Below are 20840 nucleotides of genomic sequence, written 5' to 3' on the forward strand. Positions count from 1 at the left end.
AGGATTTATATATTTTTTCTGTATTTTATTCTAATACCCAATTTTGTGCCCGTCTTTTATTGAGGCCTTTTTCATTGTCAATGATCAGCTTGTGTTTAAAGCAGAGGTCCACGGTCAATCTCAAAGCATGTGGTTTGGAGTTTAGAATATTTGTTGACATATTTCCGGGGCGTTTGAAGCGTCCGTCGTCGCCCCCTGCTGTCTCTGGGCGGAAAACCAGCTTCACAACATGCGCCAACATAGACCTGAAGACGACTCTCCTGAGAAACCCTGGCTCTGTTTTTCTGCTGTGTCTGTTCTCTGACAGTGTAATTTCACATCCGAGCTGCAGGGGGAGCTTTATCACCAAAGTTACTAAATTCTGCTTTAAATGTCACTGATTGAAAGTGTGAAATCAGACAATGAATATCGTACACCATTTCAATTGTAATAATGGCATAGTTCTACTTTTATTAGAAACCTTCTTTACATATTTCTAGTTTTCACTATATCCATTGTGTATTCATTTATTGACATTTATTTATTTATTTCGAGTCTCATTTCACTGAAGCGCAATTGTCTTTGTACATTTTGTTCGCTGACAGTCGCAATAAAACTTCTAATTGCTGTTCCTGAAGTGTTTATACTCGTTCTTCTAAATCGCAGCTTTGAAACGGATGAATCCTGACATCCTGAAGGAGCGCGGGATGAGAGGATGAAGGGGCGGCGGTTAGCGGAGGAGGGGCGGCGGCGTGGCGGAGGAGTGGCGGCGGCGGCGTGGGGGAGCGCTCGTGCTTGGGAGCTCATGCGCGGTGCAGGTGCTGCGCGCTCAGCTGGATCCGGGAGCAGGTGCTGAGGAGGAAAGATGAAACGACGCGCTCCATATGGCGAGCGAGAGACGGTGAAACGCTGCGCTCGACGTAAACTGGGCACGTTTACTCTCCACAGGCCTCGAGCTGTCGACGCTCCTCAACACGACAACCAACACCACAGAGTTCTCTTCTTTACTTTGACATGATTCATAAATAAACTATTTCAGGTTTTCAGTCATCAATATTCTAGAAGGATTCTCAAAGTCATTATATTTTAAGGAGTTTCACACCTTCTTTGACTTGAGTAATCGTTAGTGACAGCTTTACTCCAAATGTGTTTCTTGGATCTGGTTCAAATTGGACGATACCAGCGATACCAACGTTATCCTGTCGTGTGAACGTACTGACTCAATGTACAAGATCAAAGGTCATCCAGAGATTCTATCAAACTTCTCTCACTGGTTTCCTGAGCACAGATTCTTGGCTTTTCCTGGAGCTTCCTGGAGTTTCCTGAAGCTTCCTGGAGCTTCTTGGAGCTTCCTGGAGCTTCATTGAGTTTCCTGGAGTTTACTTTAGTTTCCTGGAGCTTGCTGGAGTTTCCTGGAGCTTCCTGGGGTTTCCTGAAGCATCCTTTAGTTTCCTGGAGTTTCCTGGAGTTTCCTGGAGCTTCATAGAGCTTTCTGGAGTTTCCTGGAGCTTCATGGAGTTTCCTGGAGTTTCTTGGAGTTTCTTGGAGTTTCCTTTAGTTTCCTGGAGCTTGCTCGAGTTTCCTGGACCTTCCTGGTGTTTCCTGGAGCTTCCTGGTGTTTCTTTAAGTTCCCTGGCGTTTCCTGGAGCTTCTTGGAGCTTCCTGGAGCTTCATTGAGTTTCCTGGCATTTCCTGGAGTTTCCTTTAGTTTCCTAGAGTTTTCTGGAGCTTCATTGAGTTCCCTGGCGTTTCCTGGAGCTTCCTGGAGCTTCCTGGAGTTTCCTGGAGTTTCCCGGACACCTGCGCCAGAGCGACTCGTCCCGGAGCAGAACTGACCTTCTCCCTCGCAGAACCAGGCTCAAAAAGATAAACCGGCGAGCACAAAACTCAGGTGGCTCTAATTACACGGAGATCCATCCGCTCCAAACCGCGTCCAAAGACTCCTTTTCGGCTTTCGTGCACGTTCTTCAATTCGATCCCGTCAGATGGAAGTATTTATGCCGGACTTTTGGATTACACATGGATTTGTGAAAAACTGGTCAAAGCGTCTGCATTTTGGCCTGATCGCAGACGGTTTCTGACTCTCCTCTCACGGCGACGTCGAACCGTGACGGCGAAACCACTGTCTGCGATGGTCACGGGCGCTCGCTTCCACATGGATCTCACGTGGGAGATGTATGGATGCGCTTGTTGTTTCGGAGATGTGCTAAATTAGAATATCTTGATTGGTTAAAAGTCCTCGAACAGCTAATTCCACTGTATACCGTATTTTCATCGTTTTGTCCAGGGTGCGACTTATACTCCAGAGCGACTTATATGTGATTTAATTAGTTATTTTCACACTGACAACCACAAGAGGGCGCTCTAGGCTCTAAGTGACGCAGAAGAAGAATCTGCACTTCCTCTTCCTCTGGAGTTTGTGGAGTTGTTTAGAAGTGACACAGAGGAAGAAGAATTCAATGGATTTAGTGATTTGGGGTAAAACTGATGCTTTGCTAAACTTGTTAGCATGTTCTTTATGCTATAGTTATCTGAAAAACTGTTCATATGTTACGTTAACATACCAGACACTTACCACAGTTCTGTCTGTGCCTCATGTAGCTGAAGGTGTTAGCGTTAGCATACGTCATGGATTTTATCACATAAATTTCACCAATAAATGTGACTTATGTATGTTTTTTTGTTCTCTATTATGCATTTTTTTGGCTGGTGCGACTTATATTCTGGAAAATACGATAATTCCGGCCTGTCCTCCAGCTCCATGTTAAACGACGGTCTGTTTAGAAGCTTTGGATGTTTTATGAACCAAACAAACTCACTCGCAGACACAGGATCTCCGTCCAGTGAAAACATATTGTCTCGTGCGGTCGTGTGTGTGTTGCATCGACGTATCCGAGCGTTCCAATTGTCCGAGGGCCGAGGGCGAATGAGGCCCGTGCTCGCCTCGAGGAGCAGACATCACTCAGGGCGCTCTCACCTGCAGCTCGCTCTAAGTCCTTTTCATTTCAGACACATTATCTTTGGGCCGCGGTCGATAAAGAGGCTGATGGAGCCATTGTGCCTCTCAAAAAGCTCTTTGTCCATGTAAAATATGATGTTTGGGACAATAATTTGACTTATTAGAGCGATGATCTTCCAAAGCCACTTCTTTAAAGTTGTGAGAGAGGCTTGATAGCACAAGAGAAAAGAAGCTAATGGAGTGAGCGTCTCGTGAGTGAGCGTTTTTATCAATGACTCATTCTCCTTTTTCTTGCGTCGTGATATTTTAAAACCATCACAGCGATCAGAAGAAAACTTTAGAAAACGTTACTTTCGGTTATTTTATTAAAGGTGCAACTATGTGTGTAACTAATGTAGTCGAGGGTCCGCCACCTGCTTGTCCTCGGGTTGTTATTGGTTGCGGGGCCTCACTTGTAAACCCTTTCTGATCTTTGTGGATTAAACTGTGGAGTGTTTGTTCCTTTCTTTAGGACATAACCGAAGTGTTTATAAATGTTCATTCTTCATAAAAATGTAGTTTGGACCCATGAAGCTCATTGAGGGCACTTTGAAAGGATCGAAAGGTCAACTTTTTGAGAAATAATTGACTGGATTTAATCGGAAACCGGCCTCAAACTCTGACTTCAGCGTCTGCACAGATACATCAGACGTTCTTCAAATGCTACGCAACAGTTTGATATTCTACAATCTGAATCTGAAGTGCCGCTACTTGACTTCTCGCTCGCTTTTGACTGACACAGCACTTGTTTTGAGCTGCAGCGCTTCAGATGTTATATTCCTTTCACTTCCTCCATCTGTCTCTGGTGTAAGTGACGTCCACGGCTCGGCGTTTTTCCACACGGTGAACCGCGAGATCGGCCGCACGAGCGAGGACGCCGCAGACATGAGCGAGGACGCCGCAGACACGAGCGAGGACGCCGCAGACACAAGCGAGGACGCCGCAGACACGGGCAGAAATGGGAAATGTCAATCTGCTCTGGTAAAGACTCCCACACAGCACAGGCGCCCGGCGTGTGAATGTGCTGAATGCAGAACGTTCACCATGATCGGGTTTTATTTAAGGTTGATTTTGCTGCTGTTTGATCATTTCAACTGAGATTTTCTGCCAGCAAAATAAGAACATTTAAAAAGATACACGACAGATAACATCAAAGCTTCTGAATGCCAGGGCTGCTGCCTCTACTTGTCAGCCGTGTGAGAACAAGTGGAGGCTGTGTTCCCAGTGGTGTTCTGCCCACGGTGAGGACCCGGTGTCCTGTTCCGTGCCTCTTATGGCCGGTCCCCGTCGACCCTCAAAGTATATGTTGCTGCCATATCTTGTCATCATGGTTTGGTAAACGACTGTACAGCGGGGAGCCATAAGTTGGTTTCACTTTTTACGTGGAGCTCCTAGGTTGCGGCCCTCGGTCGCGCCACACGCTCCAACGTGGGACTTGTAAGTCGTTTTAGATTCACTCTGGCAACCTCCGTTTGAACCCTTGGCACAGGCGGATATTAAATGGCTGTTTGGGAAGACTGCATTCTTGTTGGCCACGGTCTCTAAGAAAAGAGTTAGCGAGTTACATGCCCTTCGGTCAGTCCCACATGTCTCAGATGGAGCCCAGATGACTCTGGTGTCACCTTATGGCCAAATCCGACGTTTCTGCCAAAGGTGTTGTCCCGTGCTCATTGCAACCGGCCTTTGACTTTGGCTCGGTATGAGCCTCCAGCTGGAGAAAGCAGGGACAGGCTCCTGTCGTTGTGCCCAGTGAGGGCACATAACTGCAGATATAAGGCGCTCACACCAGCTGGTCGTATGCTACGGTGGTGCTAAGAAGGGCTGTCCAGTATCCAGACAGCATCTTTCACACTGGGTCGTTGATGTGATTCACCGTGCTTACAGCGTGGTAGGACCTCCCTGCCCCACCGCCTGGCGTGAGGGCTCATTCCACCAGAGGCCTCTCCGCTTCCTGGGCCGCCATGAAGGGTGTTCCATTGGGAACTATATGTGAGGCTGCATCTTGGACTGCGCCAGGAACTTTCGCCAGTTCCTACAACACTTTCGCCGTTCCACATCCTCTTGGTGTGGTTCTCCAGGAACCCCCGGGTCCTTCTCAGTGAGGCATGTGCTTGAGGTTCTTCTTGACATATCTGGTATTATGTCATTCAGTGCTTCAGCACCGTCATCTGGCGGTCATCTGGGATTCATAGAACCGTAGTTACATATGTAACTTTCTTTTTTCCTATGTTTTTGTTTGAATAATTATTAAACAATAAAATAACATTTCAAAAAGAAATATTGATCTTAAACCAAGTCCAGATGACCACCTTTAAACCCACCTTTGTTCCTATAGCACTGGGTTCTGTCGACGGGTCTAAAGGGTCTAAAGGGTCTACAGCAGGGGTCCCCAACCTTTTTGCACCACGGACCGGAATAATGTAGGTTTTATTTTCACGGACCGGTGTGACAGGTTATGTCGTGGTCAGGTTAACTTATGCGGAAGTGGGCGGGGCTTAAGCTTCCATTCGATTCAGCTCGGAAAAGATGGGTTTGTACATTAAGTGTGCCATACCAAAAGATCCGAATTGGAGTAACATAACGTACAGCTACACGTGTCCTCACTGTTCTTCTGACTGGTGGAAGCTCATCAGAGAAAGATGGCAAAAATAAGTGCATAAAAATTACAACTCACCACAGGCTGAATCAGTGGGGGCCCTGCACGTGTTTCTGTGCATGAGATGGTCCCATCTTAGAGTGATGGGAGACAATGACCCCCGCAGTGTGTTTGAATCCAGGCTGCTCCGCAGTTTTGTTTTCTTGCCGTCACGGCACGAGAAGTAGCGCTCAAACTATTGTAAAAATAAAAACAGGTCCTCGTCTGCTCCTCGTCTGCTCCTCGTCTGCTCCTCGTCTGCTCCTCGTCTGCTCCTCGTCTGCTTCTCACTTGGCCTTTTCCCTTTTGCAAAAATGCTCTCTAAGACTTGTTTTTCACAAATTTTTGCTGGCTTGTGGTTCTACTTTTGGGCAGCGTGTTTGATGCGACGCATCCGCGATGACGTATCATATATAATGCACGTATCAGTTGTTCTCACGCAGGACAAGAGCAGAGATATAATATACTTACCATTATATCTAATGGATTTCATTGGCAATTTCCTATAAGGGCTTTCATGATACATCCACAGACGAGCTTATTAGCGTCATGAGGAACAGGCCAAAGTTACGTCGGAGAAGATGCGTCACTGATTGATCCAGTTTTTGTGCGGCCCAGTAGCAAACGCGTTGCTGTGGTCGGGGACCCCTGTCTAAAGGGTCTTAAGGGATTTAAGAGTGAACAGGCTTCGTCACTCGTTCACATTGCACAAAAGATCAGTCTGAGGGGAGGAGCCAACAACGTTGATACCGCAATTTCTTTACAGAGATGATTTGTCTTTCCTGACAGATACAGCCTCTTTGACTTCTCTTACAAACCTCTTCTCCTTCGCCCGGGTTTGTACTTCACCGTCCTCAGAGTGTTTAGTGGCTTTGAGATGCAAACGCACGACCGACTGGGGTTGGACTTGACAGATACTCTGACTTTAAACAATGATAGTGCTGTTCGAAGAAGAAGCTACTTGGATGAGCGGCGAAGCTCTTAAAGCTCTAAAAACTTAAAAACACAGAGATCTTTCCAACATTTCTGGATGTATAAGGGATCGATCAGCGCGTTTCTTCTCTTCGACCAGCACAACCCAGAATGAAGGCTGGAGTGGGTCAAATGAACAGGCTCCGATCCACAGTGGAAGCGTGACTCAGCGTGACTCACCGTAACCGTGGCGAGCAGCCCCTCGGGCACGTTGGCGACGATGATGCCGATGAGGAAGATGACGGCCTCGAGCCAGCTGTAGCCCAGGATCAGGGACAGGACGAAGAAGGACACGCCCAGGAAGACGGCCACCCCGGTGATGAGGTGGATGAAGTGCTCAATCTCGATGTTGATGGGCGTGCGCCGGACCTCCAGCTCCGACGCCAGCGTGGCGATCCGCCCCATCACCGTGCGGTCGCCGGTCCCGATGGCAATGCCGCGGGCCGTGCCTGAGGGAGAGAGACGGGGGTTTTGTCACGATTATCGCCCATTTTCAGGTCGTGAACTTGATCTCATTTGGAAATACTTTATTGCATCGTTGACTGGACTAACATCGAACTGGACGTACAAAAATGGAAAAAAATCACATTCTGATTAAAATTTTATGGGTTTAGGTTTGCTTTAGTTTCGTTTTGTTGGATGTCTTCAGATTTATGCCTGTTGTTTTTGTTGTTGTTGTTCTCTCTGGCTTTGTTTTGTTCATTGTTTATTTGTGTATTTATTTTTATTTAATTGTTCTTTGAAAAAATTAAAAATGTAAAAATCTTGATAACAAAAAATGAAATACTTCAAACTTAAAAGCGGTGGTTTCTCATTGTGTGTGTGTGTGTGTGTGTGTAGACCCTCCTAGGAGCGGCGTGTTTAGAAGAGCTGTCCTGATTGGTCAGAGCGCTCTCATTTCAGCCGTTGACCAGCTTCCGTTATTTTCGACATGTTGACCAGTTAAACCTTTATTTCTGTTCTACATTGAGTTTTTAACCAAATACAGGTTGAAAGATAATATTATAAAAGATCATTATTGATGAAAATCAGACAATCTTTATTCATTTGTGATCATTTGATTTCATAATGCAGCTGTCTTTGTTATAACAGGCCTTTACGTGTGTTTTACGTGTGTGTTTGACCGCGGCGCAGAGAAGTTGAGTTTACATGCTAAGTCTACGTCCAGCAGCACCAGTCAAACTTTTCACTGCTTCTGACTTTGCACGCTCCCCAAAAACACCCGTCGAACAGAAGCTCGCTCAACTGAGACGTGTTGTTTAATTGATGGACTCTCTGCCCTCCGCCTCACCGCAAACCTTGAGTGGCGGCGTACGCGGCTGCGGGGAGCGCGTCGGCCTGCGGGGAGCGCTTCGGCCTGCAGGGGGGGTCAGGCGCAGGTGAGGGGGTCAACGCACAGACACTGACGGATTGAGAGGAGCCGAGTTAAAGCCTGTGCCGATGATTGATGCCCGAGGAGACGCGAGAGGGTGCGCTCGCATACCAACGACGTGCAAAGTGAGACACGTTTATTTGTGGAGTTTTTACAGTGTGGAGGAGGATTGTGTTACGTGTGTTTGACAGCTCCGGTTTGGGTTTAAAGTTTTGAAAAGTCCTGTACGTTTAAGAGGAAAGATTAGGTCGGTACAATTAAATAAATAGGATGTTTTAACCAAATGCAATGTTTTAATTGCCTTGATTATGACTAGATTGCAGCAGCTCCCTCGTCCACTAACAACTATTTCAGAAAAATGCAGCAGCCTGATTTTTAACAGGCACTAAAAAAATCTAAACCGACGCCCACTGGCTGCTGCCGGTCAGACACAAGATTGATTTTAAAATCTGGTGCTTTCCCCGTTTCGGGCTAAACTCGGTAACAACCTTCAACTTCCATCGAACAGTTTAAATCTATGATACAAATGATTTATTTTTAAAACCTGGCCTGCACCTGATTGAGAGAGATGAATCATATATTGTTGATAACTGTATTTATTCTGTTTATCTTATTTTATTTTATTTATTTTATTTATTTTATTTATTTTATTTATTTTATTTATTTTATTTATTTTATTTATTTTATTTATTTTATTTATTTTATTTAATTTTATTTTATTTATTTTATTTACTTTATTTATTTTTAAATTGTTATTGTTTTTTGTATTAATTATTTTATTATTTATATGTGAAAGTAAAAAGTACTGTACTTCAGTAAAATATTCAGGTATTTGTGCTTTACTTCATTTCAATTAGACAGTGGATTCATTTTACTTTTACTGCACTACATTTCACAGCAGATGTTTGTACTTTCCTCTCCATCAAATGTCTGAACTAGACTGAAAAGTGGGTTTGAGGGATTCTTTTCAGCACGTTCATGTCGACATCCAGCCATAAGGTTTTGAGTTCGAGTCCCGGCTTTGAGCAAACAAAATATATACATAAAAATTCACTAGAAAAAATAAGAAATGGATTCAAAATTGTTACTGTCGACCAAAAATCTGCACAAATCTTTATCAAATCACCACATCAGCTTTTAATAATTCTTATTTTGCTTTCTTTTCTTCCACTACGGCTTGTGGCGTTGATAATACAACTTAAATTGAGATTAATTTAAAATAATCAGCTTGGACTTTTTAGTTTGAAGCTCAGACTTTGTAATAAATGATCGTGTATTAAATTCCCACAGATTAAAGTCTCATTTAGGAGCAAACTTTAAGAGAAATGTCTGAGCAACATTGTATTTGTTTTGGCAATTTTGGACGTGTGATTTTTAATTAGACACATTTTCACACATGACTTTTCCTCTTCTGGCAAAGGAAAAATGAGCTCGAATCAGAAACCATTTGTTTTGATGTTGATTAAAGTGCAATGTCCCTTTTCAAATGAATAAATACTTCAAATACTTCAAATCCATCGGGATCGAAGCATCAAAGTCCATCTCTTTCTTTAAATATTTATCGTTATTGGGTCTGACTTTTGATCCTGTTTCATGTCCCGTCTTTAGGTTCTTCATACATGTGACATATTTAATATCTTTAACTGGATGCACTTTGATGATTTATTCCCGTTTACTCTGGGCTCTTCAGATCTACAGCCAGGAAGTATTTCTGATGACGCGGCCCCGATCTAAATGTGCTCGTTACATTTTGAATCCGAGACAGACGGAGGGGCCCCGCGTCCACCGCCTTTTCGTCCACAGAAGCTGCGGCGGCTGAAAAGGCGTCGCTGATTGACAGACGAACATATGTTAGGAATGTATAATTAGTCACGACTCGTCAGTATTTGGGCCACGCTCGTGCGGAGAATCGACTCCATTTGTCAATCTCGGATAATCAGCCTTCACTGAAGGCGTGGCCCGCTGCAGACCTGGCCCGCTGGCCCACTGCAGACGTGGCCCACTGCAGACCTGGCCCGCTGCAGATGTGGCCCACTGACCTTCCACACAGTTGGTGGAGTAGAAGCAGATGTTGCGCGTCTCCAGAGGGTTTTCATGGGTCAAGTCTGGAGACCGAGTCTGAGGCTCCGACTCTCCCGTCAGGGAGGAGTTATCCACCTGCACAAAGAGAGAGGGAGGAGGGGGGGAGGGAGGAGGGGGGGAGGGAGGAGGGGGGGGAGAGGGGAGGAGGGAGGAGGGGAGGAGAGGGGGGGGGGAGGGAGGGGGGGAGAGGGGGGAGAGAGGGGAGGAGGGAGGAGAGGAGGGGAGAGGCGGGGTTAGAGAGAAATGACCCTTTAACACATGAACATTAACGCTGTTGTAGAAAGAGTTCTGAAAATGTAATGTTACATTTGAACACAATTTTTGTAGAATTTTAGTTCAGTCTTTATATTATTCCAAAACATGAACAATTAAACCACAGGTGTCAAACAGGTGGCCCGGGGGCCAAATCTGGCCCACCAGACGTTTTAATCTGGCCCGCCGAACATTCTAAATTCATATTTAATAATTTTTGACAGATATATAGCGTTTTATCGCTAGAACTACACGTCCCACAATCCTTTGTAGCGACTGCCCCTCCCCCGCGCTGATCTGCGCTGAGAAGTGTCGATGTACGTCACGCACTTTACAGACTGGAGCAGAGGTCTGAGTGAGGAAAGAGACGAGTGGTTTTAGGAAACATGTGAAAGAAAGACGGATTTGTGGACGTTGGAGCTGTGCTAAAAGTGGCGCTAATATGGAGCTAACAACAAGAAAACAAACTTCTGTGATGATGCTCTGTGAGGAAAACATCTAAACCAGTGAGAACGCTAACGTACAAGCAGCGGCTGTAATGAACATGATTTGAGCAGAAAAAGAGTCTGGAGATGATTAATGGACTTTAGTGAGGCTCAGAGGGACAAAATTCATGAGACAAGTGTGCATGAAGCTAACAACAACACCAAGTATGTTTTTGATGAGGAAACAATGCTACAACATGGTAAAAATGCAAATCTTGAATTATATGTGTCCTTTAATATTCCCTGATCGATCTCTTTGACCTGGATTCAGATTCTCATTCATATTAACCTCGTTTATGGCTTCATAATGGGTCCATCCTCAAGCAGAGGATGAACACAGCCTTGGCAGAAAGTCAAGTGAAAACCTCAAATGCCACTTTACTACTTTAGAGAATCTATAAATTCTTAAATGAGGTTTTTCCGAATATTTGCCGTGAGCAAAGGGTGTTTTCCACTTTTCTCCAACTATGGCTAATACCCAAAAGTCCAAATCAAAACTGAATTGAAAACTGGAGTGATGTTCGCCCTCTGGCTACACTCGGAGCGTCTGATTTCTCCTGCAGACGCGGTGTTCAAACTTGAGGCGTGAGGGTTTGTGAGGGAGACGCTACCCGGGGAGACGATGGTCCTGGGACAAGACGAGTGCTTTTCACATATAAAAGGTCCAAGAAATGAGTCACAATTAGTCAGAGGAACCACTCGGAACCACTCTGAACCACTCTGAACCACCCTGAACCACCATGACCTACTCTGAACCACCCTGAACCACTCGAACCACTCTGAACCATCTTTAACCACCCTGAACCATCCTTAACCACCCTGAACCATCCTGAACCACCCTGAACCATCCTTAACCACCCTGAACCATCCTGAACCACCTTGAACCACTCGAACCACCCTGAACCATCCTTAACCACCCTGAACCATCCTTAACCACCCTGAACCATCCTGAACCACCCTGAACCCTCCTGAACCACCCTGAACCACTCGAACCACCCTGAACCATCCTTAACCACCCTGAACCATCCTTAACCACCCTGAACCATCCTTAACCACCCTGAACCATCCTGAAACACCCTGAACCATCCTTAACCACCCTGAACCATCCTGAACCACTCTGAACCATCCTGAGCCATCCTGAACCACCCTGAACCACCCTGACCATCCTTAACCACCCTGAACCATCCTGAACCATCCTGAACCACCCTGAACCATCCTGAACTATCCTGAACCACCCTGAACCATCCTGAAGGATCCAGAACCATCCTGAACCACCCTGAACCACCCTGAACAATCCTGAACCATCCTTAACCACCCTGAACCATCCTGAACCACCCTGAACCATCCTGAACCACCCTGAACCATCCTGAACCATCCTGAACCACCCTGAACCACCCTGAACCATCCTGAACTATCCTGAACCTCCCTGAACCATCCTGAACCACCCTGAACCACCCTGAACAATCCTGAACCATCCTGAACCACCCTGAACCATCCTGAACCACCCTGAACCATCCTGAACCACCCTGAACCACCATGACCTACTCTGAACCACTCTGAACCACCACTGCTCACGTTCACGCAGAAGCAGAAGCTGGAATTTAATCTATTGTAACTCGCTGGGTCCCTGGGTCTCTGGGTCCCTTGGTCCCCTGGGTCTCTGGGTCTCTGAGTCCCTGGGTCCCTGGTCCGTACCTTGCAGCCGCTCGAGGAGATGATGCGCAGGTCGGCTGGGATCCTGTCTCCGCCCTTGATCTCCACCAGGTCTCCCTGCACCAACAGCTCGGCGTTGACCTGCATCTTCTCGCCCTCGCGGATCACCAGGGCTTGCTGGCTCCACCCACGAAGGAGGAAGAGGAGGAAGAGGAGGAGAGAGGGGACCGTTAATAACACATGCAGCATATGGAAGAGTTTACACAAATTAACTTTATGCACTTCAGTGTAAAACATGTTGATATAAAACATATTTAAGAAGCATCAATCCCCCAGAACGATCACAGCAGGAAAAGAAAAATTGAGATTGGTGTTTATTTTAATGAATAATTGCCCTTAGGCTTTATCAGACAGGACAGCATGAAATGGGGATGAGAGTGGGGAGGGACATTGCAGCACTCATGACATGGCGTGTCGTTCTCAGGGAATCATCTTTTTAAACAGACAAATGAGACGCAGAAGAACAATCAGGCTCAAATATGTTTCTCAACATGTGAAATCCCCAAAAGCGTCATGTTTATGAGTGAACTTCACTCTAAACACATTTGTGGTTCTCGGATTTAAAATCTTAATATTGGTATCAGCTAAATATCGATATCGGCCTCAGTTTCAGGCGGTTCTTCCATTGTATTTCTCTGGTTTCTCCTGCCAATTCTCAGCTCGTTATGTCCTATTGAGCGGTGCTGCCGGCCCCGCCCTCGCAGCTGGCCCCGCCCTCGCAGCTGTAAGTGCTGCTCTTTGATTGGATTGATTTCTGCCATGGAATTAGAAGTAAACAGCCGATCGATTAAACCTTAATTCACCGTTCCATTTCTGTTAAGCTTTAATTTGACTAACTTTCTACCATGGACAGCTCCTGGAGAGAGAGAGGGAGTGGGAGGGAGAGAGAGAGAGAGAGCGGGGGAGAGGGAGAGAGAGAGAAAGAGAAAGAGAAAGAGAAAGAGAAAGAGAGAGAGCACATTGACCCGTCAGATAAAGTTATAGATAAGATAGGCCTTTATTTGTCCACACAGTGGCGAAATTCCACTGTTGCAACACAAAGTAGATACAGAAGTAAAAGAACAGAAAACTTATAGAAAACTTTAAAAAACACTCTTAATAGAAAGCTCTTATAAAAAACTCTCTTATAAAACCTCTTCTATTCTTTATAAAAAGTGAAAAAATAATAGTAACAAAAGTAACACTCTTCTTTACAGCAGTTATATGGACAGAGAATATTGCACCAATATGATTGGCATTATGTATATATATATATATATATATATATATATATATATATATATATATATATATATATATATATATATATATATATATATATATATATATATATACATATTGCACAGGATTATGACAATGACAAGTCTGACAGCAGCAGAAGGAAAGATCTGTGAAACATCTCGAGGGTGGATCAGTCTCTCACTGAAGCTGAGTGTCCTGCATACACTACACACTACACTCATGGTCCAGCATAGATGTGAGTTTAGCCAGGACCCTTCTGTCCCCCACCTCCTGCACCGAGTCCAGAGCACAGCCCAGGACGGAGCTGGACTTCTTGATGACTTTGTCCAGTCTCTTCCTCTCCCTCTCTGTGATGCTGCTGCTCCAGCAGGCCACGCCTACAGGAGCTGATGCCACCACAGAGTCGTAGAAGGTCTTCAGGAGTGGCCCTGTCACTCCAAAAGACCTGAGTCTCCTCAGGAGGTAGAGCCGACTCTGGCTCTTCCTGTACAGTGCGTCTGTGTTATGAGTCCAGTCCAGTTTGTGGTTCAGATGAACACCAGGTACTTGTATGAGTCCACTCTCTCAATGTCCCGTCCCTGGATGTTCACTGGTGAGGGGGGCGTGGCCTGTCCCGTCCCTGGATGTTCACTGCTGAGGGGGGGGGCAGGTTTGACAGAAAGGACACAAGGACGTAAAGACACAAGGACACAAGGGCCCAAGGACACAGGGACACAAGGACACAAAGAAACAAGGACACAAGGACACAAGTGCTCAAGGACACAAGAACACAAGGACACAAGGACACAGGGACACAAGGACACAAGGACACAAGGACGTAAGGATACAAGGACACAAGTGCTCAAGGACACAAGGGCACAAAGACTCAAGGACACAAGGACACAAGGACACAAGGACGTAAGGAAACAAGGACACAAGTGCTCAAGGACACAAGGATACAAGGACACAAGTGCTCAAGGACAAAAGGGCACAAAGACGCAAGGACACAAGGGCACAAAGACGCAAGGACACAAGGACACAAGGACACAAGGACACAATGACAAAACGAAAGTACGATCCAATGTCACAGGTGGGAATCCATCTCGCGACCTTTCAGCAGACGGGCCAGTGACTCGACCGCCCGAGCCGACCGCCTCACATCCTGTTTGTGCTGCGTTTAGTCAATAAACGTCGCAGTGAGAAACACAAACCCGACTTCAGGAGGTCAACGCTGGGTAAAAACACTTCATAAACCCGTCGCCCGATCGACTTCCACGCTCACAACAAGCACTTATCAAGTCGTTTAAAAGATCTCGTTCTCGTATCAAAGCGCCGCCTGCAGTCGGAGAAATGTGTTACTCTGAAATATGAAAGAAAAGCACTTGTAGCATCCGCGTACACGCTGAGACGGGTGCCGAGGATTTAGAGTGAAAGCCGAGCCGGCGGCGGGACGTGAGAGAAAGGAGGAGAAAGATCAGCATTACCAGATTAAAGAATTATGGGATGGAAGCGCTGGAGGAGGTCGAGAAGCGTCGCCGTCCTTTGTGCCGCGGTTTACTGTAGCTCCGCCCCGAAGCCGGAGGAGGGAAGCAGGCGGCAGAGGGATGTGGGCGGCAGGGGGGAAGCGGGCGGCAGGGGGAAACGGGCGGCAGGGGGGAAGCGGGCGGCAGGGGGGAAGCGGGCGGCAGGGGGGAAGCGGGCGGCAGGGGGGAAGCGCCACTCACCTGAGGGACCATCTTCTTGAAGGAGTCCATGATGCGCGAGCTCTTGGCCTCCTGGAAGTACGAGAAGCAGCCGGTGATGATGACCACGGCGGCGAGGACCACGCCCAGGTAAAGCTGAGGGGTGGAGAGAGAGGAGGAGCTACAGTTAGGACATGTGGAGTAACGTGTAAAAACAGAGTATTAGTACAATCAGGGAGTAGTGCTTGATCGGTTTTAGTATGTTCATAATTCTGTAGAAATCACTTTGTTTTGCGCTTGATTGACATCTTAAAGGACACGTATTCTGCATCATTTGGTTGGTTATTGTCCTTTAATCTTGCTCTTGTACCTTTAACTTTGGCATTTCATGTTTTACAACTTAAAATAATGTATGTTTTGAAAAGCAAACGTCATGATTTCTCCAGGAATTACCATGGGGGGGCAAAAGCTAGCTTGTCCCGACATGCAACGCTCCAAACGAGCCTGTGATGATGATGTATGGATTCTAAACAGCGCAGGACCTCTGACCTCTGACCTCTGAGCGTGTTTTCTGAGTGGACCTCATCACGGGAGTCGTGACATGGTTAAAAGAGAAAAAATACCTTTAGAAGTGTATGTGTCCTTTAATGAACAAATAATGCATCTTTTCTTTTATTTATTCCTCAAAGGTTTTGCATTTTTGCAACAAATTCACTTTTTCAATACTAAATAGATACAAACAAAATATAGGGGGGGCTATTCGGGGCCTATAGGGGGGATATAAGGGGGCTATGTGGGGGCTTTAGGGGGGCTATAGGGGGGATATAAGGGGTCTATAGGGGGGGCTATAGGGGGGCTAAAAGGAAAAGGAAAGAAGTCATCATCACTTAGGCTGGAAATGAGAGAGACGATCTCCTCCTCGCACTGGATTTGGAACAGATTGGACTTTTAGCTTGTTGACGTTCGTGTGACCAGCAGATTGAAAGTGACCGGCCGTGTGCGGTCATACTGGGGGTCACTATTCCATACGTTTTTTTGCTCTCAGAGTCTGTCTTTGAGTCTCCTTTTTGCTCTGCCGATGTAAAAACAGCCACACTCGCGTCGCAGTTTATAAACCATTAAACTAATGTTCGAGCGGTGGATGCAATTTGTGGAAACCAGTGGAAGGATTAGAACCAGTGGAAGGATGAGAACCAGTGGAAGGATGAGAACCAGTGGAAGGATGAGAGGGAAGTGACTCCTTCAGTGAGTCCAGTTGATGCCCAGATAATGCCCAGTTAATGCTCATACGTGTGGTAATAAGCTACATCTAAAGCCCGTTCCTCTTCACTTTGACGGGACAAACTGCGATCACAGCATTCCACCACAGGACGTCTCCTTCTCCTTCTCCTTCTCCTTCTTCTCCTTCTTCTTCTTCTTCTTCTTCTTCTTCTCCTTCTTCTTCTCTCCTTCAGAACGAGGAAAGCGATAAATCGTCCCTAGCCGTCTCTTGTTTTCAAGCGCCTCGTCCAAGTGAACAGCTGCGTCCTACAAAGCGACGCAGCAGCTTCTTCATCCGTCCATCAAAGCCGCCGCGCAGCTCGTGGTGGAGTTCTGGAGATGAGAGCGCGTTGGCAGGTGGAGAACGTCGTGGAGAACGTCGTGTCGTTGGAAAAGTCCTGGGAAAGTACTCAAGTTTGTTTTCTGACAGCGCAGCAGATTGGACTGTTTTACACTCGAGCGCGTTTTATCCTTGCCGTTCCTCCCGGGAGAGCGAGTCAGCGGGAGCGACATCGCCGAGACTCTTCCACGACTTTAGAATCGCAGCGTAAACAAAACGTGGCGGACGATTTCTGGTACCGACAGGGCGCTTTGTGTAGTCGTTATTTCTGACTTTTTACACGTATTATCTATCAAATAAAGGTATAAATATGGCAACTTCAAGCTTCTCGATGGAGAAAAATTACAACTAAAGTTTATCATTGATTAAATCCAATATATTTTATTCCTTTTTTTGACATTTTGATTCAGTTATTAATGGGGATAAATAAAATAAATAATAAGGTAAATACAATAAATTAATAATAATAATAATACATTAAAAAAATAAAAAATAAACAAATCGAATAAATAAAAGGAATTAAAAAAAATTCATAGCCGACATGCCGCTATTAGTCGATTAATCGTTACAGGCTTAAGTTCCGACAGTGAATGTTTTATTACATTTATTTAAATGAGGCAGCAAAATAAAAACGTGAATTCTGTTGTCGTTTTGTTTCCGCATCAAATTGTTGTTTGTAGTTTCCAGCTCTGGTTTCTAACGTTCACTGACATTTGCAACTTGGCAAAATAAAACCAAAAAAGTCATTGCCAAACTGTTTAATCATGTGGTTGTTAGCATTTAAGATCCTTTTGGCGCTAACGTTAATGCTAATAAAGTAAGCTACCTGTGCTCTGGTGTTTCTCTCGTGTCGTCGAGTCGTTTTAGTCGCTAAAACAGCCCTGAGAGCGTGCGATGTTCAGAAGCTAACGCTAACTCTCCCATCGAAAACGTATGGGAGCTAAAGCTAAATTTAGCATGAAGCCGTATTTGTTTCCTGCAGAACACAACATCTGCAGAGCGAACGATGGCCTCCGAGTCATTTGTTTTGTCTCGTTCTGAAAGATCCATCACGAGAAAAGTCCTCGCGACAACTTTCTCTTTATTTTTTCCGTCTCAAAAGCAGTTCTCCTTATTATTCTTCTCTCCGGGCGCCGCTCCATCGCCGAGCATCTGTTCAGAATTAACCAGCACATCTGTCCACATCAATAACATCTTTAAGTAAACCTCTTTTTTCAGGGAGAATTAAAACAGCCATCGCCAGCTTAAATAAATCTGAGCTTTTGAAAGGAACTTACTGCCGGAGACCGTAGATGCCAGCGCGGATACAACAGAGCTTTAACTCCACAAGACTATGAGAGCGAGGGAGGGAAACGAGGAGGATGGAGGAGAGGTGGAGGAGCGACAGGGAGGAGAGAGGGAGGAAAGAGGGAGGAAAGGAGAGGATTTGTGTCTTAAACGGGGGATTCTTAAGGCGGTGACGTGGCGCACGGCGGGGGGCGCGGCCCAGTGGAGCATCCAGCCACACGGCGATTAAGTCACTGCAGATTAGAGCCAGAGACAGACGAGAGACAAGAGGAAGTGCAGTTTATGGAGATTATGTATCACGTATATGCACGAGGTGAAGCTACAGCGCCGAGTTCACAAGGAGAGAGGAGACGAGGAGGAGGAGAGAGGAGACGAGGTGAAGAGGAGGAGGAGAGAGGAGACGAGGTGAAGAGGAGGAGGAGAGAGGAGACGAGGTGAAGGGGAGGAGGGGGAGAGAGGAGACGAGGTGAAGAGGAGAGAGGAGATGAGGTGAAGAGGAGGAGGAGACGAGGTGAAGAGGAGGAGGGGGAGAGAGGAGACGAGGTGAAGAGGAGGAGAGAGGAGATGAGGTGAAGAAGAGGAGGAGAGAGGAGACGAGGTGAAGAGGAGGAGGAGGAGAGAGGAGACGAGGTGAAGAGGAGGAGAGAGGAGATGAGGTGAAGAGGAGGAGGAGGAGACGAGGTGAAGAGGAGAGGAGATGAGGAGAGAGGAGACGAGGTGAAGAGGAGGAGAGAGGAGACGAGGAGGATGAGAGAGGAGACGGGGTGAAGAGGAGGAGGAGAGGAGGAGACGAGGAGAAGAAGAGAGAGGAGAGAGGAGACGAGGTGAAGAGGAGGAGGAGGAGGCAAGGTGAAGAGGAGGAGGAGAGAGGAGATGAGGTGAAGAGGAGGAGGAGAGAGGAGACGAGGTGAAGAAGAGGAGAGAGGAGACGAGGTGAGGAGGAGGAGGGAGAAGAGAGGAGACGAGGTGAAGAAGAGAGAGGAGACGAGGTGAAGCAGAGGAGGAGAGAGGAGATGAGGTGAAGAGGAGGAGGAGGAGACGAGGTGAAGCAGAGGAGGAGACAGGAGACGAGGTGAAGCAGAGGAGGAGGAGGAGGAGACGAGGTGAAGAGGAGGAGGAGGAGATGAGGTGAAGCAGAGGAGGAGAGAGGAGACGAGGTGAAGCAGAGGAGGAGGAGGAGACGAGGTGAAGAGGAGGAGGAGGAGACGAGGTGAAGAGGAGGAGGAGGAGGAGGAGGAGGAGGAGGAGGAGGAGGAGACGAGGTAAAGAGGAGGGGGAGGAGACGAGGTGAAGAGGAGGGGGAGGAGACGAGGTGAAGCAGAGGAGGAGAGAGGAGACGAGGTGAAGCAGAGGAGGAGGAGGAGACGAGGTGAAGAGGAGGAGGAGGAGACGAGGTGAAGAGGAGGAGGAGGAGGAGGAGACGAGGTGAAGAGGAGGAGGAGGAGACGAGGTGAAGAGGAGGAGGAGGAGACGAGGTGAAGAGGAGGAGGAGGAGACGAGGTGAAGAGGAGGAGGAGGAGACGAGGTGAAGAGGAGGGGGAGGAGACGAGGTGAAGAGGAGGAGGAGGAGACGAGGTGAAGCAGAGGAGGAGAGAGGAGATGAGGTGAAGAGGAGGAGGAGGAGGAGGAGACGAGGTGAAGCAGAGGAGGAGAGAGGAGATGAGGTGAAGAGGAGGAGGAGGAGACGAGGTGAAGAGGAGGGGGAGGAGACGAGGTGAAGAGGAGGAGGAGGAGACGAGGTGAAGCAGAGGAGGAGAGAGGAGACGAGGTGAAGCAGAGGAGGAGGGGACGAGGTGAAGAGGAGGAGGAGGAGACGAGGTGAAGAGGAGGAGGAGGAGACGAGGTGAAGAGGAGGAGGAGGAGACGAGGTGAAGAGGAGGAGACGAGGTGAAGAGGAGGAGGAGGAGACGAGGTGAAGAGGAGGAGGAGGAGACGAGGTGAAGAGGAGGAGGAGGAGACGAGGTGAAGAGGAGGAGACGAGGTGAAGAGATCTGTATTGAGCTGGAGCTGGTCATTTTAAGGTCAGAGCTGTTTACGGGACAAAACACCTGTGTGTGTGTGTGTCTGCGTGTGTGTGTGTGTCTGCGTGTGTGTGTGTGTGTGTCTGCGTGTGTGTGTGTGTGTGTGTGTGTGTGTCTGCGTGTGTGTGTGTGTGTGTGTACAATACACAATGTCTGGGCTAAATACGCACAAGGAACACAACAAACATTAAACATGAATCATATACAGGTGTCGTCACATAATTAAATGGTCCAAAAACCGTTCATGTGAACTTTAAATGACACAAATTAAAAGTGTTTTACTGCGTTTCCGTACGTTGTTGTTGATGCTGCGCCTGTGAAAGTGTCTTCTGACGTGAACACATGCGTAACATTGTGTGTAACTTTGTGTGTAATGCGGGTCATGTTGTGCGTAACTTTGTGCGTACTTTGTGCGTAACGTGGGTCACGTTGCGCGTCACGTTACGCATCACGTTGCGCGCCACGTTGCGCGCCACGTTGCGCGCCACGTTGTGCGTCACTTGTCACGTTGCGCGTCACGTTGCGCGTCACGTTGCGCGCC

General features: G+C 47.0%; 1 protein-coding gene across 1 annotated transcript in view; it reads right to left on the bottom strand.

The window, feature by feature from the left end:
* atp1a2a (ATPase Na+/K+ transporting subunit alpha 2a) overlaps nucleotides 1–20840 on the bottom strand; it is a 440146-nt gene that overhangs the window by 389897 nt on the left and 29409 nt on the right. The window contains exons 5-8 of the mRNA XM_072440594.1: nucleotides 15434–15547; nucleotides 12471–12605; nucleotides 9996–10113; nucleotides 6765–7033 (exon numbers count right to left, since the gene is read on the bottom strand). Coding sequence (XP_072296695.1) covers nucleotides 6765–7033; nucleotides 9996–10113; nucleotides 12471–12605; nucleotides 15434–15547 — 636 coding nt within the window. The remainder of the gene's footprint in view (nucleotides 1–6764; nucleotides 7034–9995; nucleotides 10114–12470; nucleotides 12606–15433; nucleotides 15548–20840) is intronic.

Source organism: Eucyclogobius newberryi, unplaced genomic scaffold (assembly GCF_026437365.1).
Source record: "Eucyclogobius newberryi isolate DKJ021-1_F unplaced genomic scaffold, fEucNew1.0.hap1 SCAF_12, whole genome shotgun sequence".
Classification (NCBI taxonomy): Eukaryota; Metazoa; Chordata; class Actinopteri; order Gobiiformes; family Gobiidae; genus Eucyclogobius; species Eucyclogobius newberryi.